Genomic DNA, 18,712 nt, shown 5'->3' on the forward strand with positions numbered 1-18,712 from the left:
AGAGGTCCTGCGCCGAATCCATACTTATAGAGGTCTTGTCTAATCCTGTACAAAATGACAACGTCTTTGTTAATATTAACTCAAATGTATAATCACAGGACACATGAGGTTCGTGCAATGTATTCTTAATCACAATATTATTTGAATTTGTTAGAATGCGAATAATTAAATCCCCGTATTGTACTCTTTGCTTACAGGCATATCTGAAGACACCTTCTTACCCGGAGTTTCAGCGTGACCTCTACTGCAGTTGAAAATACTTCAGAGCGGAGGTTGAATCCATTGATTTTTTGGCCATGTAACACATCCCTGCAAGAATACGTTGACAATTTGAATAAGAAACCCCTTCATTTTGTGCATAAACATCGCAAGAAGGGCTTATGTGCTCCTCGCCGCTTGATTTCCGACTCTGGGTGCTCAGTGTTGTTGGGGAAGAGTCCGTTTCAGCTGCACTGCATCAACATGGTGAGTATGACAGCAGGTACCTGAACGCAACGGGCAGGCACCTGAACGCAACGGGCTCTCCTACATGTTGCACTTCATTGATAAAGGGATAATCAGTTTTCATACCTAAACTACCACAATGTTGTTTACCAATTTGTGTTCTCTCGATTGCAGTGTAACGTTAACTGAGCTTAGCTTGCCAGCCAGAGCAGGTGCTTGTAGCCGGCTAACCGGTGTGAGGCTAGCTCTGTAGCTAGTGCTGGTTACCAGTCTAGTGATGTTAATGGTACATGATGGTCCCTGCTTCAGATGGTGTTCACTCACTTAGTGAAGATGAGTTCAATGTACCAGTATGCATCTTCCCAATGAGCAGTTAGCTTAAGGTAGCTATCAGCTGGCAGCAGGATGCCTTTGGGAGAAGTCAAGGTGTGTTCACCTTCATTTCAAGGGTTCATGAAACCTGTCTGGAAAGTGTTTGCATTGTGAACATACTGAGGGTTAATTGATAGTTGTTAACTACAGCAATGTGTGTATATCTGTCCTAACCTTTAAGGCTGAGCAAATGATTAGCAGGTATGATTGAATGCATCCATGCAATCAGTGTGCATTTGTTTTAGCACCCAATAACCTTCACATCTCCTCCAAAACACAGTTGATGTCTTGAATCTCAACACAACCGGTACCTAATCTGACAATATCAACATTTAGATGGGATGCAAGTTAACATTACATTACATTACATTACAGTCATTTAGCAGACGCTTTTATCCAAAGCGACATACAGGAAGTGTATTCAACATAGGTATTCAAGAGAACTACTAGTCACCAGAAGTCATCAGTGCATCTCCTTTCTTAAACAAGCATCTTAAAGCATAAACCAGAGCAAAAGTATAGTGCAGAGGCAGATTACTACGAAAACAATAATTGCAACAGACTAATACGAATATAATAAGTGCTACAAACTACTACGAATAGGATAAGTGCAGTAAACGAATACAAATTCAATAAGTGCAGCGAACTGATACAAATACAGTGAGTGCAACAACTAATACGAATGCAATAAGTGCTACGAGGAAGACTCAGGGTAGTACTTCTTAACAATTTGGGGAGTCCCAAAAGAAGCATCTTTGATGTCTTTTATTTCTTATTTGTTTGGAATACCGTTATGACTATTTACTAGGTGAGTTTATATGTATTATTATTATTATTATTATTATTATTATTATTATTATTATTATTATTATTATTATTATTCCTATCATGCAATCAGAATGTCCACATTCTGCTGAATTGTATCCTCTGTCACAGTAGCTTGGACAGCAAAATAGTTGTCAGGCAGGTAATCTTCAAATCAAGCAGTGAACAATCCGATATGTTTTGGACATTTCCAGTATTGTAGCCCCACCAGTGCAAACTAGTCTCTGACTATTCAAGGCATTAGCTTTTGGTTGCCAAAACTAAAACTATTGTTGGCTTTGTTCGTCACCTTATATTTTGAGTAACTAAGATACTAAGCACTGATAAGCTATTTTAATAACGTAAATGTAAAATAAAGGAATAAAAGCTTTATTTCTGTGACCAAACTAAATTATCTGTAATTTGTGCTTTATCTGATAGTTGACAGAATTGAGTCTTAAGTGTTGATGTGTCCACCATCAACTCCTTGTATACAAAATACCAATGGTGCAGCTGCTGTCATGTTCTTCATAGATCCCTCAAAAAGGAATCCAGCAAATCACTGGTTGGTTGTTCACCCGTTCTCTCCCTTTGGTTTTTTTGGACATTTGTGCTGATTCCCATCACATATCCATCAGCCCTTCTGCATTGCAGTCTTGGATTGTGGGTCCCTCAAATGACATCAACATTAGCGTGTCCCCTCTCACAAACAGCTGAATAGACTTCGGTGTATGTTTTGCTGTTTGCTGTCCCTATTTTTCACATGTTAAAAAGTGGTTGCCACTGATGGCAACCAAAGGCTAATAATTGGTTGCCAATTTCTTTAAATGGTTGCCTAAGGCCATCTGGCAGCCCTTACTGTTGTTTTCTGGCTAATTCCGATACACAGTATACCCCATCTCTAACCACAGCAACAATATTTCTATTAGAGAGTGTTTACTTATATTTCCACCACTCAATAGTTGAACATTTTTAACGGATTAAATAAGCCCAAGAGAAGTCAAGATGAATGAAACTGGGGAAGCATCGGTCAATGACGGGTTTCACTGCTTCAAAGTTAGTTTCATGGTCAAAGTAGTAGTGAGTTGTTTGAGCTCTTAAAGATGGTGGTTATCACTGCAGCTCCGACTCTCTACCCCCTACAGATTTCATTTGGTTGTTGTGTGGAGGGGGTCAAACGGACTGGGAAAGATAAGAGAGTCCATGCTGGCTCAATTTCCCCAGCTCCGACTCTCTACCCCCTACAGATTTCATTTGGTTGTTGTGTGGAGGGGGTCAAACGGACTGGGAAAGATAAGAGAGTCCATGCTGGCTCAATTTCCCCCAGGCCTGAGATCCTTGCAGGACTCCCACAGAGAATGGTCAACATCCACCAAACTAAGACTGTTTGCTTTTGACCTATATATCACGACCACTACTCACATGGTGAATGTTTTGAGTCAGAGGTTGCGTTTGGTCACACATCACATCTTACCAAATATAATTGCCACGTTAATGTCACCCACTCTCCCCTCTGTGACTCCAGAAGAGGTATGGACTTCAGCTTTTGGAGCTAACCCCATGCTGGGTGACACTGGGGATCCCATGACCAATCCAAAATCTAGTTCTTGGGTACAGTTCTGACCTCATCATCTGTCCTGTCTCCGTGTCATTCACTTCCTCCTCCTAAACCTAAAGCAGTCTGCCATAGGTTTAACAATCTCTCATTTATATATTTACTAGTATTATGCGCAGAGTTGTTAACTATGATGAAAGGTCCTCTATGCTAAAAGCAGCATGTATGTGAGATTAGGTTAGCATGTTAATTGCAGTAGCCCAATACCAAATTTCTTGTAAAATATACAAATAAAGGTTTGTTATGATATAAATTCAAACATGTTTAGTTGATTTTATAAGAATGGTCTGTTATAAGGATGAGCCAAAAAGCTTAAGTTAAGATACTGAAGGCTCTACTAACAAAAAAGGGGACTGGAAGATTAGCCAATTCAGAGAATGGTGAGCTGGGAGCATTGTTTTAATAATAGTGTTCATTGCTGGAAAGAGAGAATATTGTGTGGCTCAGTTAAAAAAGAAATACACAGACACCATTAACATTGCCAATAACTAAAAGGCAGAGGGTATCCTTCATGCTGCAGAGGCTAGGCCAATCACCTGCTAGATGAGGGTCTGACCCAGAGCTTACTGCATGTTAGCAGATTCTGTATTTTACTTTTTTTGAAAGTTTGAGTCCTGAATTATTTTCCCATTCTATAAAAACTTTTAAACTATTCTGAAGTTGCCCTAAAGCACACATTAGGCAAAGTTCCCTTTTTGGGTACATGTAGGCTCTATTGAGTAGAGTCAAGGGAGGGAGTTTTGTTTAGCCTAATATATTGATGTGTAAACATCATGTTGAGAAAAAAAAAGAAGGCTGCAGGATTTATTGCTTTTATATTTAGGTGATGAGTTTGCAAGAGTATATTCACTTGTACATGCCTAGGTGCTAGCAGATTTACATACATAAGACTGTTATTGAAAAAAATATATATACTAATTGGGGATTTGTTAGCTAATTGGTTGTCTTTGCTCAAGTGTGTGCAGGCATAGATATCAAGGGGTCCTAATGATTGCTAAAAAGGTAAACCAACTTGCAGACCTTGCCTGCAGTGAAAGGATGAAAGCGCAGCATGATAGAAATGATTCTGGCCTCTTAAGCCTAAGTGAATATTGATCTAAGTGTGCTGGGTTGATATTAAGCTCCTCATGTTGCTAAATCTTCGGGTACCTACCACAGGAGTGCTAGCTGTTCATTCTCCTGGGCACATTGATACATTGTGACAGATGTTGCAGACAGAGTGTAATTTAGTGAACATTGTATTTACACAACTACATTTACTCAAACTACAGTAGTTGGTTAGTTATTGATTAAATCCCTTTTAAAACTAGTATGTTTAAAAATACTTATATTTGTCATGTATGTAAATGTGGTTAGATATTAATAAATATATATATCTATCAAAAAATATTTTGTTTTTGGGTCACAGTAAGTGCAATCCCTCCAAACTAAAATTGCGTCAATTACTCCTATCATGATATTTAATGGAACAGTTCATAGATAAAAATACCAAACGTGAATGTAATTTTTCGGCTAATCTACTAGTCTGAATAAAATACCTGCCAAATACTGTGAATCCAGTAGTGCCGTGAAACGTCTTACTCATTGACTTGCGTCATTCCCCACAATGTCCTAATACAACCATAGATTTTAAAGGGACAACAACTTTGGTTGAAACAGAGTAGAAAATCTCTTTTAATTGCCAAATCTAAATCACCTCTTGTAGATCATCAGGTAAGTCAATACAAGGTCATCATGTCAACCTCTAGTTTACAAATGTGTTTTACTAACCATTCCAAGTTTTGCAAAGTGTTGGGGAGTCCCAGGCACTTAATCATACCAAACTATTTACCATGATGTCACATGAGAGTTGTAAGGGAAATCTGGTAGTCTTGTTAAGGCCCTTAGGATGTATGTACGTTTGCAGCCTATAACGCTTCGACATAGTTTCTGCGCTGTGCAAGTCGCACGCACGCGGTTCCATTCATACTACAATTGAGAGCCTGTGTCAGTCTGGCTGCGATGCATTTCCATTTTTAAATGCACATTAGAAGCATTAATGCAGCATAACATTGTTTGCCAGGAGTCCAACACCATTTGGCTGCCTCTGTATACTTTTCAATGTAGGTAACGGCGACCTCGCACAATCTCTCTCACAATCAGGTATCCACTTTATTGCCTTCTTGCTCTTCTTGGCAAACCAGCTAGAGGTGCATACGCCACCAACTATTCTATACTGTGGAACTTAACTGGAGTATGTCCAGTTGGCTCACGTGCCATGTGTACAGTCCGCATGGTCACAAATAATGGGTTTCATGCGGACGTCCACATAGGGTCCCTCCCACACGTGGGTGGATAGTGATTTTAAGCCTACGTCACGCGGACCAAAGCCAACTCTTGCCGACACTTAGAAAGTATGAATTGGCCTTAGGATTGCCACAGTGTCAACGTTTTGGTTCTACGACTTTGGGGTCCTCTAAATTAGAAATTGCCATATTATACACACAGCGGCTTCAAGTAAAATGTGAAAGGAAGAAGTGCTTTGAGGAATCTATCACGGCTTAACCTATGTTTTTGGTTTGAATGGAACAACACTAAAGTGTGTAACTCCTAGGTTCTGCAGAGTGCACAATGTCTGTTTATAGTAAATTGAAGGTCATTCTGTGTTTGAGATCTGGCTCTTAATCAAGATTGTGGAGCCTTATCTTTCCACAACGTTCCCTCCCACAGTATTTTGAATGTAACACAGTGTGGTCTTTCATGTAGCAATCTAGTTTATGCTTTGTTACTGGCTGCATTATTAATCAAGCACCAAACAGAGGAAAGAGCCATGCACTCTTGCCATTTTGGAACTTTGAACATGTTTAGTACATCTCATGTCAATGCACAAATAGATTATTCGACCTGGTCGAGCTATAAGAAAGGTCAAGGGTCACGGTTACTGAAAGTATTACTATGTCCTTTTCTGGGGACAATCAAATGCCAACATTACCAAGTCTATTTACAATTAAGATGAAATTGACTCATTGTATTGCAAACAAATCTCTATATATATGTGTATATATATGTATATGTATATATATGTATATATATATGTGTATATGTATATATATATATATATATATATATATATATATATATATATATGTATGTATGTATATATATATATATATATATATATATATGTATATATATATATATATATATACATATATATATATATATATATATATATATATATATATATATATATATATATATATATATATATATATATATGTATATATATGTGTATATATATGTATATATATAAGATAAGATAAGATAATCCTTTATTAGTCCCGCATATATATTTGCATACATACATATATATATATGTATATATATATATATATATGTATATATGTATATATATATATATATATACGTATATATATATATATATATATATATATATATATGTATATGTATATATATGTATGTATATATATATATATATGTGTATATATATGTATGTATATATATATATGTGTATATATATATATGTATGTATGTGTATATATATATATATATATATATATATATATATATATATATATATGTATGTATATGTGTATATATATGACACACATACACGTGTGTGTATAATAATAATAATAATATACGTATATACAAGTACGTGTGTGTGTATATATACACACCGTGTGTTTATGTTGCTAGATGGTATATCAGGAGTGTCAACTTGGTAAAAGACACTTTCTATGCCACCGTTGGAAGATAAGCTTCAGCCTTTAAGTCTACATAAACCTGTTCTCCATATGTGTAACTGCTTTATGACATGTATAATTATTATTTCAATGTGATTTTAAACCCCCATCCTTTTTCCACAGGGTGTGATTGGTGTGCAGCTGGTGGTTACCATGGTAATGGCCAGTGTAATTCAGAAAATCATACCTCATTATTCCTTTGCAAGATGGCTACTCTGCAGTGGCAGGTAATGCAGAACCCTGTACATGCTGTTTCAGATAGTTCTTCTAAATGCTACAGTGCCTTTTTTTCCAGTTTTCTTGCCTTTTTGAGAAGTTAATTTCAGAGTCCAGAACAATGGAGATCAAAATGTTAACTCAGACGGCAGAGTGTTGAAAAGGGGTTTGGATAGAAGAGGAAAAAGAATCATTAAATCATTCTGCGAAGACCAAATATTGGACTGACCCGAGAGGACTGTGAATAAAAATAAAAGTTCCCACATCATTTCCTCTAATTAGTGCCACGTATGTTTTCAGTAAACAACTTCTTGGAACACATTTAATAATTAATAAATTTTCCTTTCAGGGCACTGTTGAAACATTTCTTGAAAACTTTTGCCCTAAGCAGAAAGCCTAGTGGAGTGTCCCTCCAGAATATTTTGTAATTAATTTTCATGTACATAAATAAATGTACAAGGGGAAAAACAAGCTGTGCTCCTTCTAGCCTCCTCTACCACACAGAGTGCTTCTTAAGATGCTCTGACAGGAGGGTTTCTAAACAAAGTTAAGGAGTGTGCCAAAATGTTCAAATGAGATTTTAGATGAATATCACAGCTGCTGATAGTAAGTGAAGAAAGTCTGAGAAATGTCTGTTTATTGTCTGTGTTGTATGGAAGTTATTCAGCTGTTACAAATGTAGGCTTTGGGTCATGTCATGTTCATAGAATAAAGACTTAATGTCACTGCTTCAATGATTTTTTTTTTATGTTTAAGTAAGTTAAAATCACTTTCACGGGCTATTTCCATACTTCAGAATCAATATGATTTATATTTTTTTAGTCGTTTGTTTCTAATAATTGCATAGAAGGAAAACAAATCTAGCTTGTGTGTGTGTGTGCGTGTGTGTGTGTGTGTGTGTGTGTGTGTGTGTGTGTGTGTGTGTGTGTGTGTGTGTGTGTGTGTGTGTGTGTGTGTGTGTGTGTGTGTGTGTGTGTGTGTGTGTGTGTGTGTGTGTGTGTGTGTGTGTGTGTGTGTGTGTGTTTTCCTGTTGTTTCATTGTGTCCTCTTTTCAGTCTTTCCTTCTGTCCATGTCCCAGCCTGAATCCACATCTCTCTCCTTCTCTTTGTTCGCAGTCTGAAGTGGTATCAGCACCCTACGGAAGATGAGTTGAGGAGCTTAGCTGGGAAACAAAAAGGACAGAAGAAGAAAGACAGGTAGGTGGGGGGGGGGGCAATGAAGAAGGGCTATTGTTTATGGGTTGGGGAAATGCATTGGCACACAGGAGGTACGAAAGGCACCCCTTTCATCACAGAGGAAAGAAAAGATGAGAAGCAGACTTTGAGATGGACGGGGACCACAGGCATGTCGGCAAACAGATGAAGCTGATGTGTTTATGTGGCTCATTTAAGGCCTGTTTGAAGTAAGGGGGCAGACGTCTGTTTTTGTTGTTTTGGCTCTTCATCGAGGCTCAGAGCAACTGGGCTTAGAAGTGTCCCTGTCTGTTGGATTTGAGGAAAGTTGATCCTGTTTTTGCAGCCATTACTATTAGGCTATTTTAGGGGATGACACTTTAAAAGGATTGCATCTTCTCTGAAATCAAAGTTTCCCAAACAGTGTTATGTCTTCAAAGTGGTCAGATGTCAAGCTTTGATTCTGGAAGATGAGTTTTCATCAAAGACCACTTTGCAATTCAAAAAAAACTACTATAAAATTATTAAGGCTGCAGGTGGAAGTTGAACCATATGTTGAACACGTGAATTAAGTGCTGCTTCTTTTGTGCTCTTCTTTTTAAGTGTGAATTTAAATTTAAGTCTCAATAGAAAGTGAATCCTCACTGTTCCTCACATTGTCTAGCTTTTAACCTAGCCTTTTTTTTTTGGTGCAGTCCTTTCTCTGACCCTGTATGAGGCAGGTCAAGGCTCTCTAGCACCACATGTTCAGTAATCCCTTAAAGAAAAAGATGGACCACTGTCCTTTTGCCAGCTCGTGCCATGCAGCTCCGTTCCCTTTGTTAACCGCCTCACTCCCTCAGTCAGGGGTGATGCTGAGCCCCTTTTTTTCCTGTCAGGTGCCTCCCAGATGAAATCTGTCCAGGGCATGTTTGGGCCTAGAGTCTTACAGTGGTATTGTCCTGTGAATCCAGCACACACACAGGGCTGAACAAACAAAGCACAGAACTGAGGAGGCCCACCAGACAGCTCTTCAAGCCTAGAGCCTAAAGAACAGCGCTCCATTTGCCTGCTGTTAGCGATTTAGCGCTGCTGCTATTTGTATTGCAGCCTCCCTCCCCCTTGGTCATGGAGGAGTCCAGTAGTATAAATTGTGATATAAAGTAACTAGACCTCTGCCAACTATTAACATTGGATGCCAGAGCTGCATTGAGTGCAGAATAGGTGGAACGGCTACCTCTTATAAATTATATAAAAGGCAAGATGAGATAAGCATCTAAACAAAAATATCATTACAAAAAGTACCCTATTAAAATGATCTCTTTTCAACATAATTATGCATCATTTGTATTTCTTCACAGGATAAACAATATGTTAATGGTCTAAAATTCTGTTTATTTGCATTTTGGAGTTGCTTGTTTCTCTTATCCTGACCCCAGTTGTTTTGCATCTCTCTCCTCTTTGCCCTAGGAAGTACAATGGTCACATAGAGAATAAGCCGCTAACAGTTCCCAAGGACATAGATCTGCAACTGGAGACGAAATGCATTGCAGAAGTCGACACATTAGGTATAATAATAAGAAGAAAAATGTCTAATAAATAAAGTTTGAACATTCAATCAAACACATACCTTTTGCATGAACATTGCTGTGTATATTTTATAATTTAATATTCAGATTATTTTTATTTAAATATACTCTCTATGCCCCCAGCCTTGCACTATTTCCCAGAGTTCCAGTGGCTTGTGGATTTCACAGTAGCGGCAACTGTGGTCTATCTGATAACGGAGCTCTACTACAGTGTGGCTCAGCCCTCGGGAGAGATGAACATCAGTGTGGTCTGGTCCCTGCTCGTACTCGCTTTTGTCCTGTATCCTTACATCAGTGACTCTTTACATCTTAGTTTGCGTTTATTTAAATCGGATTGTAAAATCTTGTCACTGTTTTGGTGTAAACTGTTCTTTTAAATTGGTAACATATTTATGCTGTACATTTTGAAGATGGGTTGGCAACATTTGCGGTTTCAGCTGAACAGCTTTCTATGGACTCTTCTCTGCACACACACACAATCATTATTTTCACTTTACATTCTTCACCACCAGCCTATATTCAATCATAGGTTAACATCTCTTTGTCTTTAAGAGAGCAAATCATTCCGGCTTGATTGTGTGGATGCAGCAGTGGCGGAGAGAGACTATAAAATGACTGCTCGAGCTCCTATGGGCTTTACTGCCAGCACCTTTATCCACCTGATGTTTTGCTACACTGAATGATGGTTAAATGATATGCATTATCCTTGCCACCAGCCACAGGGATCAATCTTTCCAGTGCTCGTGGACGGGCCTGGCTCACCGTGGTCAGATGGTGTGTCATTTCCTGCCTGCGTTGGAGATTGGAGGCCCAATTTTCACAGCTCAACAGACTGATATGCTTGGGGAAAAGGACAGACAAGGGGAAGATGAAATAGCACTATGAAGATGAGGGAATATGTTTGCTCAATATAAGTGTTAATGGGACACTTGATTTCAGTTTTCCTGTTTCAGCTCTGATGATATGTTTAAGGCTCTTGTCAGCTCTACTTCCTTAACCTTTACTGATTACCCTGGAGCAGCGTGCTCTTCAGGTATCTGCATCTAATGGCACCTGGCTTTTTCCCCCTTGTTCACTGAAATGTATAAATGTGACTACATTTCCTCACCTTTGGCCAATGTTGACAGGCGAACTCTGTTTTAGATTAATTATGGCCCACCAGATGATAGCTCGTACACCTCTTTTCAACCTCATGCTGGCTTGAACTTGTCTTGTGAGTGTTTATACAGCTGTCTTCACAGTACTGAATAGAGGGGGGGAGCGGGTTGGTAGGAAAAAGAAGACTTCACTGGATTGAATACCATTCTTGAAATGGAATAAAAGAGAGTGAAAAAATCTGTCACCTGAAATGTTGCAGAAACTGAGACTTTCATCTCCAAGGCAAACAGAGTTCCCTTTAGAATCATGCTCAGTCCCTACAGCTTTCTGATCAAGGTTGATGGGGGCTGAGTAAAATAATATGCTGTCCTCAATGGCATGCATTGGAGCCAAGGAGCCTCACATTCTGTACATACACCTGCCGGGGAGCAGGGTTTGTGTGCCATATAGGGGTTGAGGGTTAGCACAGGGCCCGCAAGAATGCACAAACTCTGTATACTTGTGTAGAGACTGCTTGATTGCTGGGACATATTTCTATTTCCCTTGAACTTTTGTAAATGACACTGAAAATATATCTGTGACGTGGTTGAGATTTGCTTTATATGCCAGTAGGTGTGTGGAGATGTCTTTCCTTGACTCTGTCCCCACAGTAAGACCCTTTTCTCTCTAACGGCCCACTACTTCAAGCTGGAGGAAGGAGGCGAGCGTTCACTCTGCATTACCTTTGCTTTCTTCTTCTTTGTCAAAGCCATGGCCATTCTCATTGTAACTGAAAACTACCTGGAGTTTGGTCTGGAGACAGGTGAGTGCTCCACTGTGATTTTCTCACAAATTATCCTGTTGGTAAAAACCAAATGTGAATACTTTTGGCCCAGTGAGTGAGTGAGTCCCTCTCAAAGATTTCTTCATTTTTTTAGGTTTTGCAAACTTCTCTGACAGTGCTTTACAGTTTCTGGAGCACCAAGGTTTAGAGTCCCAGTAAGTACAAAATCTTTATTCTCCTAGTATAATTTTTGCTTTCATGAATTCTTTATGACTCATGCAACTACAGTAGTATCTCACTATATTTTCTCTTTCACAGGGGTCCCATATCTAAACTCACCTTCAAGCTGATCCTGGCCCTGCTTTGCTCCCTGATTGGAGCATTTCTAACTTTCCCTGGTCTCCGATTGGCCCAGATGCACCTAGATGCACTCAATCTGACCACAGCGAAATTTACACAGTGAGTCCACTTCAGTAATTGTCTTCATCCATATGTTCTTCATAGAAAACATTTGATGACGTTATCCTTAATAATAGGGATGTAAACAGTTGAATGTCAAGAACATCTTTGTTGAAATGCAACCTTTATGATTAGTTCCTTAAGGAAGAAATTGTTAGGTGCTTTGTTTTATACCTTTGCTCATAGCACTATGTTTTACAGCTGCTCTTGTGGCCCTATTTCTAGGCTAAGCCCTCAGTGTGAAGTCCAAATGTTTAACCTCACTAATTATTCCTGGTATTTTAAGTTAAAACAAAAAAGCATATTACTTTCATTTCATCTCGCATAAATGAAGAATAGTTCAGTGAAATATACATTTGTAATTATAATTGAAAAAAACTTCAGGAAAGTCTGCTATATTGGTTTTATGCTTAATTAATACACTAGTTGTTCAAAATGGCAACAAACTGTACCAAAATATCTAACTGTCCTATGTTGGAGTACCAAGAAGCCAAATATAGTGTAGCTGTACCTGTCTCCTTCTTTTCAGAGTTTGTCAGATACTAGAGAGCACCCTGTGAGTCAGATGAAGACTTCCTCGGTTGGGCCCGATTTCTTTTTCAGAACTGACTGGGTGGCATGTCTATGACCATGATAGGGGGTGCAGAGCAGGGGGCACGTCCCATCTAGATAATCCACTTTGGCATAGCAGACTCTCCAAAATGGCCTCCTCTTCGATTTCCCACCCTCTTAACTGTCATGAGCTTACATCCTCAGACCCTGTCACTAGCAGGGATTATCTCCAAGCCTTTGAAATCTGTGCCTTGGTTATCATCTCACCCCTCCCATGGAAAGTTGCATTGGTAGCATGGACCTTGTTTCTAATAATGTTACCTTCAAATTGAGGCGAAAAAGCGAAGATTTCAGTGAGCTTGTTTCCCCCACCCAAAATGCTTGGGAGTCTTTGATGATGATTCTTAGCAAGTATGTTTATATTTATCAATCACCTTCAGTGGTCATATATTTTTGTGATTATCAGAGGTCTTCTGGAAGTAATTAGTTTTCAGTGTTTAGCATCATCATTGGTTTAACTGAACATCTTCTCCTTTACCTCCCTTTTTTTTTATAGAACTCTGCTTCATATCAACTTCCTGTCCCCTCTTATCATGGTCCTGCTGTGGGTGAAGCCCCTTACCAAGGACTACATAATGAACCCCACTCTGGAAAAGGAGAATGTGCCTTTGTAAGTAATTATCTGGTGCCAACATCCTTTAAATGTCTGATCCAGATAGACATGCCACTACAACTGATGATGTCATTCTGGCATATAACTTGTACTCACTGCATTTGATTTGTGCTCAAAGGCGAACTAATTTGCTAATAAGAAATGTTACATTTTTGTTGTTGAGTTCATTGTAGCTACTTGCAAACTTTCAAGTAACTAAGCTACTTTAATGCGTATTGATGCATTATAGCTCCTGTATAAGGTTGCCTAAACGTTTCTTGCAAACAAGACTGCTCTAAAGGTGTACCGTTGTTTGGTCTGTACTTGGTAGGCAAGCCAGTTGGACTCCCTTGATATCTAGTAAGCTAATTACCTGCCATTCAAACAAAAAGGGATGGGACAACCTTGGAAAGCTGTGAAAATATAAGTAATTGTGGCTTTTGTGCTGGAAACAATGTACACAATGCAACAGCAGTTCTGAAAATGGAATTGTTCAATGAGATAAGGAATGTATTCAGCTTGTAGATGAAGTGACAATACACACATTATCTATGTGGGTTCAAATTGGACTGTAAACAAATTTAGTCATGCCACCAGGGAAAACTCTTTAGTGTATCTCTACCTGCTGTCATTTGTCGGCCAGCTATTCATTCTAGTACAACCTCTTTCATTTGTTGCCAGTTAGAATTCTGTCATGTGTCAACCTTTTTCTGCTGCTAAGAATGACTTTTACCATCAAGATCTAACATGATGAAGCCCGTTTTAATGTTACAATACCCCCTTTTCACCCTCTTTTACTTTCTATTCTGAGTTGTCTATGACTCCTATGCTCTTGCTATCTTTCCCTATTATAGTCTCTCAATCCAAATGATGGAACAGAAACATGATGTGTTGAGTTTTTTAGGCCAAAGTAAGCTGTCATGCCTTCATAACGGGTCCTCTCTTACTCACTCCTGTCTTTCTATTAATACCAGGATGACTGAGGACACGTTTGATACATTGCGGTTATGGGCCATCATACTGATGTGTATGCTCCGGCTCGCTATGATGAGACATCATCTGCAGGCCTACCTCAACCTGGCCCAGAAGAGTGTGGACCAGATGAAGAAGGAGGCGGGGCGGATAAGTACCGTTGACCTGCAGAAGATGGTGATTAAGATAATCAATATAATATTCCATAATATACCCTTCTGTGATTCTGCATCAATTTAGAAATACAAAATTATGACTTTATCGCATTCAACACATGCTGTTGGAGTGGATTAAGGGACAGAGCAGTTTTATGATCCGTTGTTAATGCTTAGATGAGGCCACCTTGCTGGTTTTGCAGAGTTTGAGAAATTTAGGAGTGAGGCAATTCCCCTTTTATTAAATGCAAATACAGACAAATAGGGACCTGTCTCGTGAATTAAGGAACAGAGCACAAAACTCAGTCATCTGTCCACAGGACATGTATTATTCAGGAGGCCTGCAGCCCACCTGTGGTGCACTTGGAATTGGACACATTATCAGTGAACGTGTTGTGGCTAAACACATCAACTGCTAACCTGACCCGCCAGATGGTTTGTTACACAGAGCCATCTGAGAAGCCGTCACTGGAAACTATTTGGAAAAGGGCAGGCACAAAAAATATGTGGCGGGTGATTGTGCGAACCAGTCGTCAATCAAACACTGCAGAAGAGCAAAAACATATTTTCTATCAGGAAAAGCCTTCGGTGTCTAGAAATACTCTCCAGTTCTGATATAACTAATGCTATTGCTGTATCCAAGCTAACCTGCCGTCTCACACACACCTAAGCCACGCTGGCAGCAGCCAAAAGCTCCTCACATGTTGCTGATTGTTCTGTGCTCTGGTTAACTAGACACAACGCATTAGTTCAAGCCAGACTAGAATTTTCTTTTTGTGTGATATTGATTACTTTTATTTTGCGTGATCTTTTGTGAGAAAGCTGCCTTGGTAGGTAAATCAGCTCCTATCATTCCATTTTAAAACCCCTAACCAACACAAAGTACCGACAGTTTGTCTCATGCAGACCAGCTATCATTTCTTACAACTCATATAGTCAGATGTTAATATACATTTATGCCAAAATTAAAATGTATGGTGCTTCAAAGTGTGCCTTCTTTTACTTTAGTTGAAAAACAGACTGATTTGGAGGAAAAATGTCAGGCAAAGTTTCTGTCATTTAAAATTCCCTTTGTCTTTTGAGATATAACATTATTAGAATGGTTATTGGCTTGTAGGCTGAGACCCGTGTTATGCTGTGTTCCTATATTTGTTGATGTTTGAAGAGAAACAAAAAGCAGCTGTGTGTTTGGTGTTGAAACTTCATGTCTTGTAAAGTTGTTGTTCTTCCTCTCTAATTTCATCCAGGTTGCACGTGTGTTTTACTACTTGTGTGTAATCGCACTACAGTATGTGGCACCACTGGTGATGCTGCTGCATACAACTTTGCTGCTAAAAACCTTAGGTGAGTAATGCACCGCTCGAGAATTTTCCAGTTTATCCCTTTGCCTTCCATAAATTCAAGCTATTGTCATCATTTGGCTCATTTATCACAGGTGGACACTCCTGGTGGGTTTATTCTGAAGAAGACCTGCCTTGCGTCTATGAAATTAACTCTGACAATGTGATGGGGGCGGCACCAATAGCAGCCCCAACACCAGCTTCGGTGGTAGAAACAGGAGCCCGGGCGTCTGTAGCCCAGCTGTCAGTGGCTCTGGGAGGCCTGCGGACTGTCTTCAGCCCCTTGCTTTTCCGGGGCCTCTTCTCCTTCTTTACTTGGTGGATTGCTGCCTGCCTCTTCTCCACCTCCATCTTTGGCCTATTCTACCATCAGTATCTCATGGCGGCATAGCGTTACCAACCCAGCAGTGGCAGCCAGATCCCCACAGGGCTGCTGCTGTCTGTTCAGCCTGATCAGAAAGTACTGAGTGGGGGTAACAGAGGCTGAATGATGACTCTGCTAGACAACTCCTCCTTCCCCTTCCTTTTTCCCTCTGACCACCTCAACAATGACTGACCATATCATCAGCGCTCCCGGTTCAGCTTCCAGTGCTTCCTCCACAGATGATTCTGTGGACTCTTGTCATTGTTTTTACTACGACCAATACCTTTTTATTTAGAGAGTAAGATTACAGATAACAGACTAAAGTATGGGTTAGAAGAAGTATAACTGCTGTCAGTGGTGAATTGGCTTAGTAATGAGAAATTTGTCCAGTTTGCTGTGTGAATTTTGAATAATGAGAGGTTAACTTTTTTTTAATTTTTTTTATCTCCGATGCTGATTACTATTAATTTTACGTGTAGTTTTTCTCAGTTCCACCAATGTCAGGGGACATTCATTTATGCTCTTGTTCATATTATATCACAACTGATCTAATGTAATGAGTTTAACTCATCAACATCTTCAGAATGATGCTGTCTTTTACTTTAGAAAGCCCTAAATGCAGCCTCTTGCAGCTTCATGCATTTCAGTAAGATCCGATTTCAGACTGTTGTCCAAATTTAAATCCCTTTTATTTTCTATGATTACTAAGGCTTCTTTAAACTTGAATTGTTTTATAACGAATGACATCACAGACTTCCAGGAAACACCTCTGGAGTTACTCTGCATGACTGGACACATGCTGTTAGGTTAAAGTAATATTGGTTGTTAGGCCTACCTATGTTCCGGACCTAGACATAAGAGTTGAATACCATCTATATTCCAGTCTGTATCACAGTCCGTGATGGGGCATATTACCCATAGTGATGCATTGTAAAGAAGCTGCATTTAGGTCATTGCGTCTGGAGATGTTCATGGAGGTTAATATGTGTCTTCATATCAGCCTGAACTCACCTTATGTTTTTGTAAGTTTTGTGGGAACTGATAACTGCCATACTTGTGCCCCGTGTCTCTCTTTCGATCAAAACTTTCAAATATGTGTAAAATTTTACTCAATTCCATTGCCTCGGACCATAAAAGTGTCTGAAATAGTCTTAAAATGTTGCAGCAAGGACCAGCACGTCAGTGAGGAGGAGTAGGAGGGAGGAAGAGGCTGTCAGCTAAACAGGGTCAGAGAGTGGACAACAGAAGCAGAGCTGTTCCTGCAGAGGAGAAAGAGGAGACGTTAAACCTCTCATTGACTTGAAGCTGATGTATTTAAATGTTTAATCTGCATCGTAACCTCCCTGGTTTTAACTGAGCCATTTTAGAAGTTATGAGAGAATTTAATGCTCTTTCTTTGAGCAGCGGAGATGATTTTTCTTTTTTTTTAAAGGGAGGACAGCACTGAGGGCTCAGTCAAGGTATCTGCTTGTGTCTGTGTGTCTGTCTGCATGTGTAGGTCAGCTGTAATCTGAATGGGCATTGTGATCAAAAGGAGATGATGTCAACTACTGTTGATGAGCTACTGCCTTTATATTTTTCTTTCCTTTTTCTAACTTTTACCCATCCATTGCTTTTAACAGATTTTTTTGTTTGTTTTTAATCTTTATCTGATGGATCAAATCGAATTTGTAAACGTTTTGATTTTTAAAATGGTGCCAAGTGAGTCTGTTCCCCTGTCCCAATGGCTAAAGGTTTGGTGTTTGCTAGTGTTTGAAACTTTAATCGGACTACAACAATGCGGCCTTCTGTTTTCTGTAGATCATTAGGCAGTCCCAAGTCCTGGTTCACAGCAAGACATAACTGTATTTACAGTGTCTTTGTCTGCTGTAAATCTTTGGTGGGTAAATGTGCACAAAAAGAGTCAGAAAAGGCCAATTTGATTGTCCAGTCTATTCAGGAATGTAGGCTACCTGGTGCCAGACTAATTACAAATCACACATCTTGTGGTACCCTGGTATTTCGTTTGGTCATTTTTTTGTGTCATAGAGCTGTAATTTCTGAAATCCAGCTCTGGGTATGTACAAAACACATTTTACAAAATCTAGCAGCGCCTGGTCACGTTTTTTAGCTCCTGATGTCAAAAGTCTTAGCTTCTGTTTTGTCCGTTTTTAAATGATGGGGAATATGCACATAATGAATGTATCAATCCTGCCTAATTACTAGATTGTTTTCATGAAAATGATTTGTATGCTGACCGGAATTAACACCTCCCATCCCCTGCACTTCCTGAATTCCTAACTACCATTTGTGAAATCTACCTTTCAAACTAAATCAAATTTGTCCTAATGACTATTTTCATTGATTGATTTATCTTTGTTTTTTTATTTATTACACATGCAGAGGCGTGTAAACATTTCTAATTTTTAACATCAAACTG

General features: G+C 39.2%; 1 protein-coding gene across 1 annotated transcript; it reads left to right on the forward strand.

Annotated features, from left to right (window-relative positions):
• Nucleotides 1-260: 260 nt before the first annotated feature.
• On the forward strand, nt 261-16,751 carry tmem161b (transmembrane protein 161B). Its single transcript, XM_054611360.1, has 12 exons — nt 261-465; nt 7,105-7,208; nt 8,314-8,394; nt 9,820-9,917; nt 10,062-10,218; nt 11,687-11,838; nt 11,954-12,014; nt 12,118-12,258; nt 13,367-13,480; nt 14,437-14,611; nt 15,837-15,933; nt 16,025-16,751. Exons 1-12 carry the CDS (start codon nt 463-465, stop codon nt 16,318-16,320), a joined length of 1,479 nt encoding a protein of 492 aa, XP_054467335.1. The 5' UTR covers nt 261-462; the 3' UTR covers nt 16,321-16,751.
• Nucleotides 16,752-18,712: the final 1,961 nt, after the last annotated feature.

The sequence above is a fragment of the Anoplopoma fimbria genome, chromosome 13, assembly GCF_027596085.1.
Source record: "Anoplopoma fimbria isolate UVic2021 breed Golden Eagle Sablefish chromosome 13, Afim_UVic_2022, whole genome shotgun sequence".
Lineage (NCBI taxonomy): Eukaryota > Metazoa > Chordata > Actinopteri > Perciformes > Anoplopomatidae > Anoplopoma > Anoplopoma fimbria.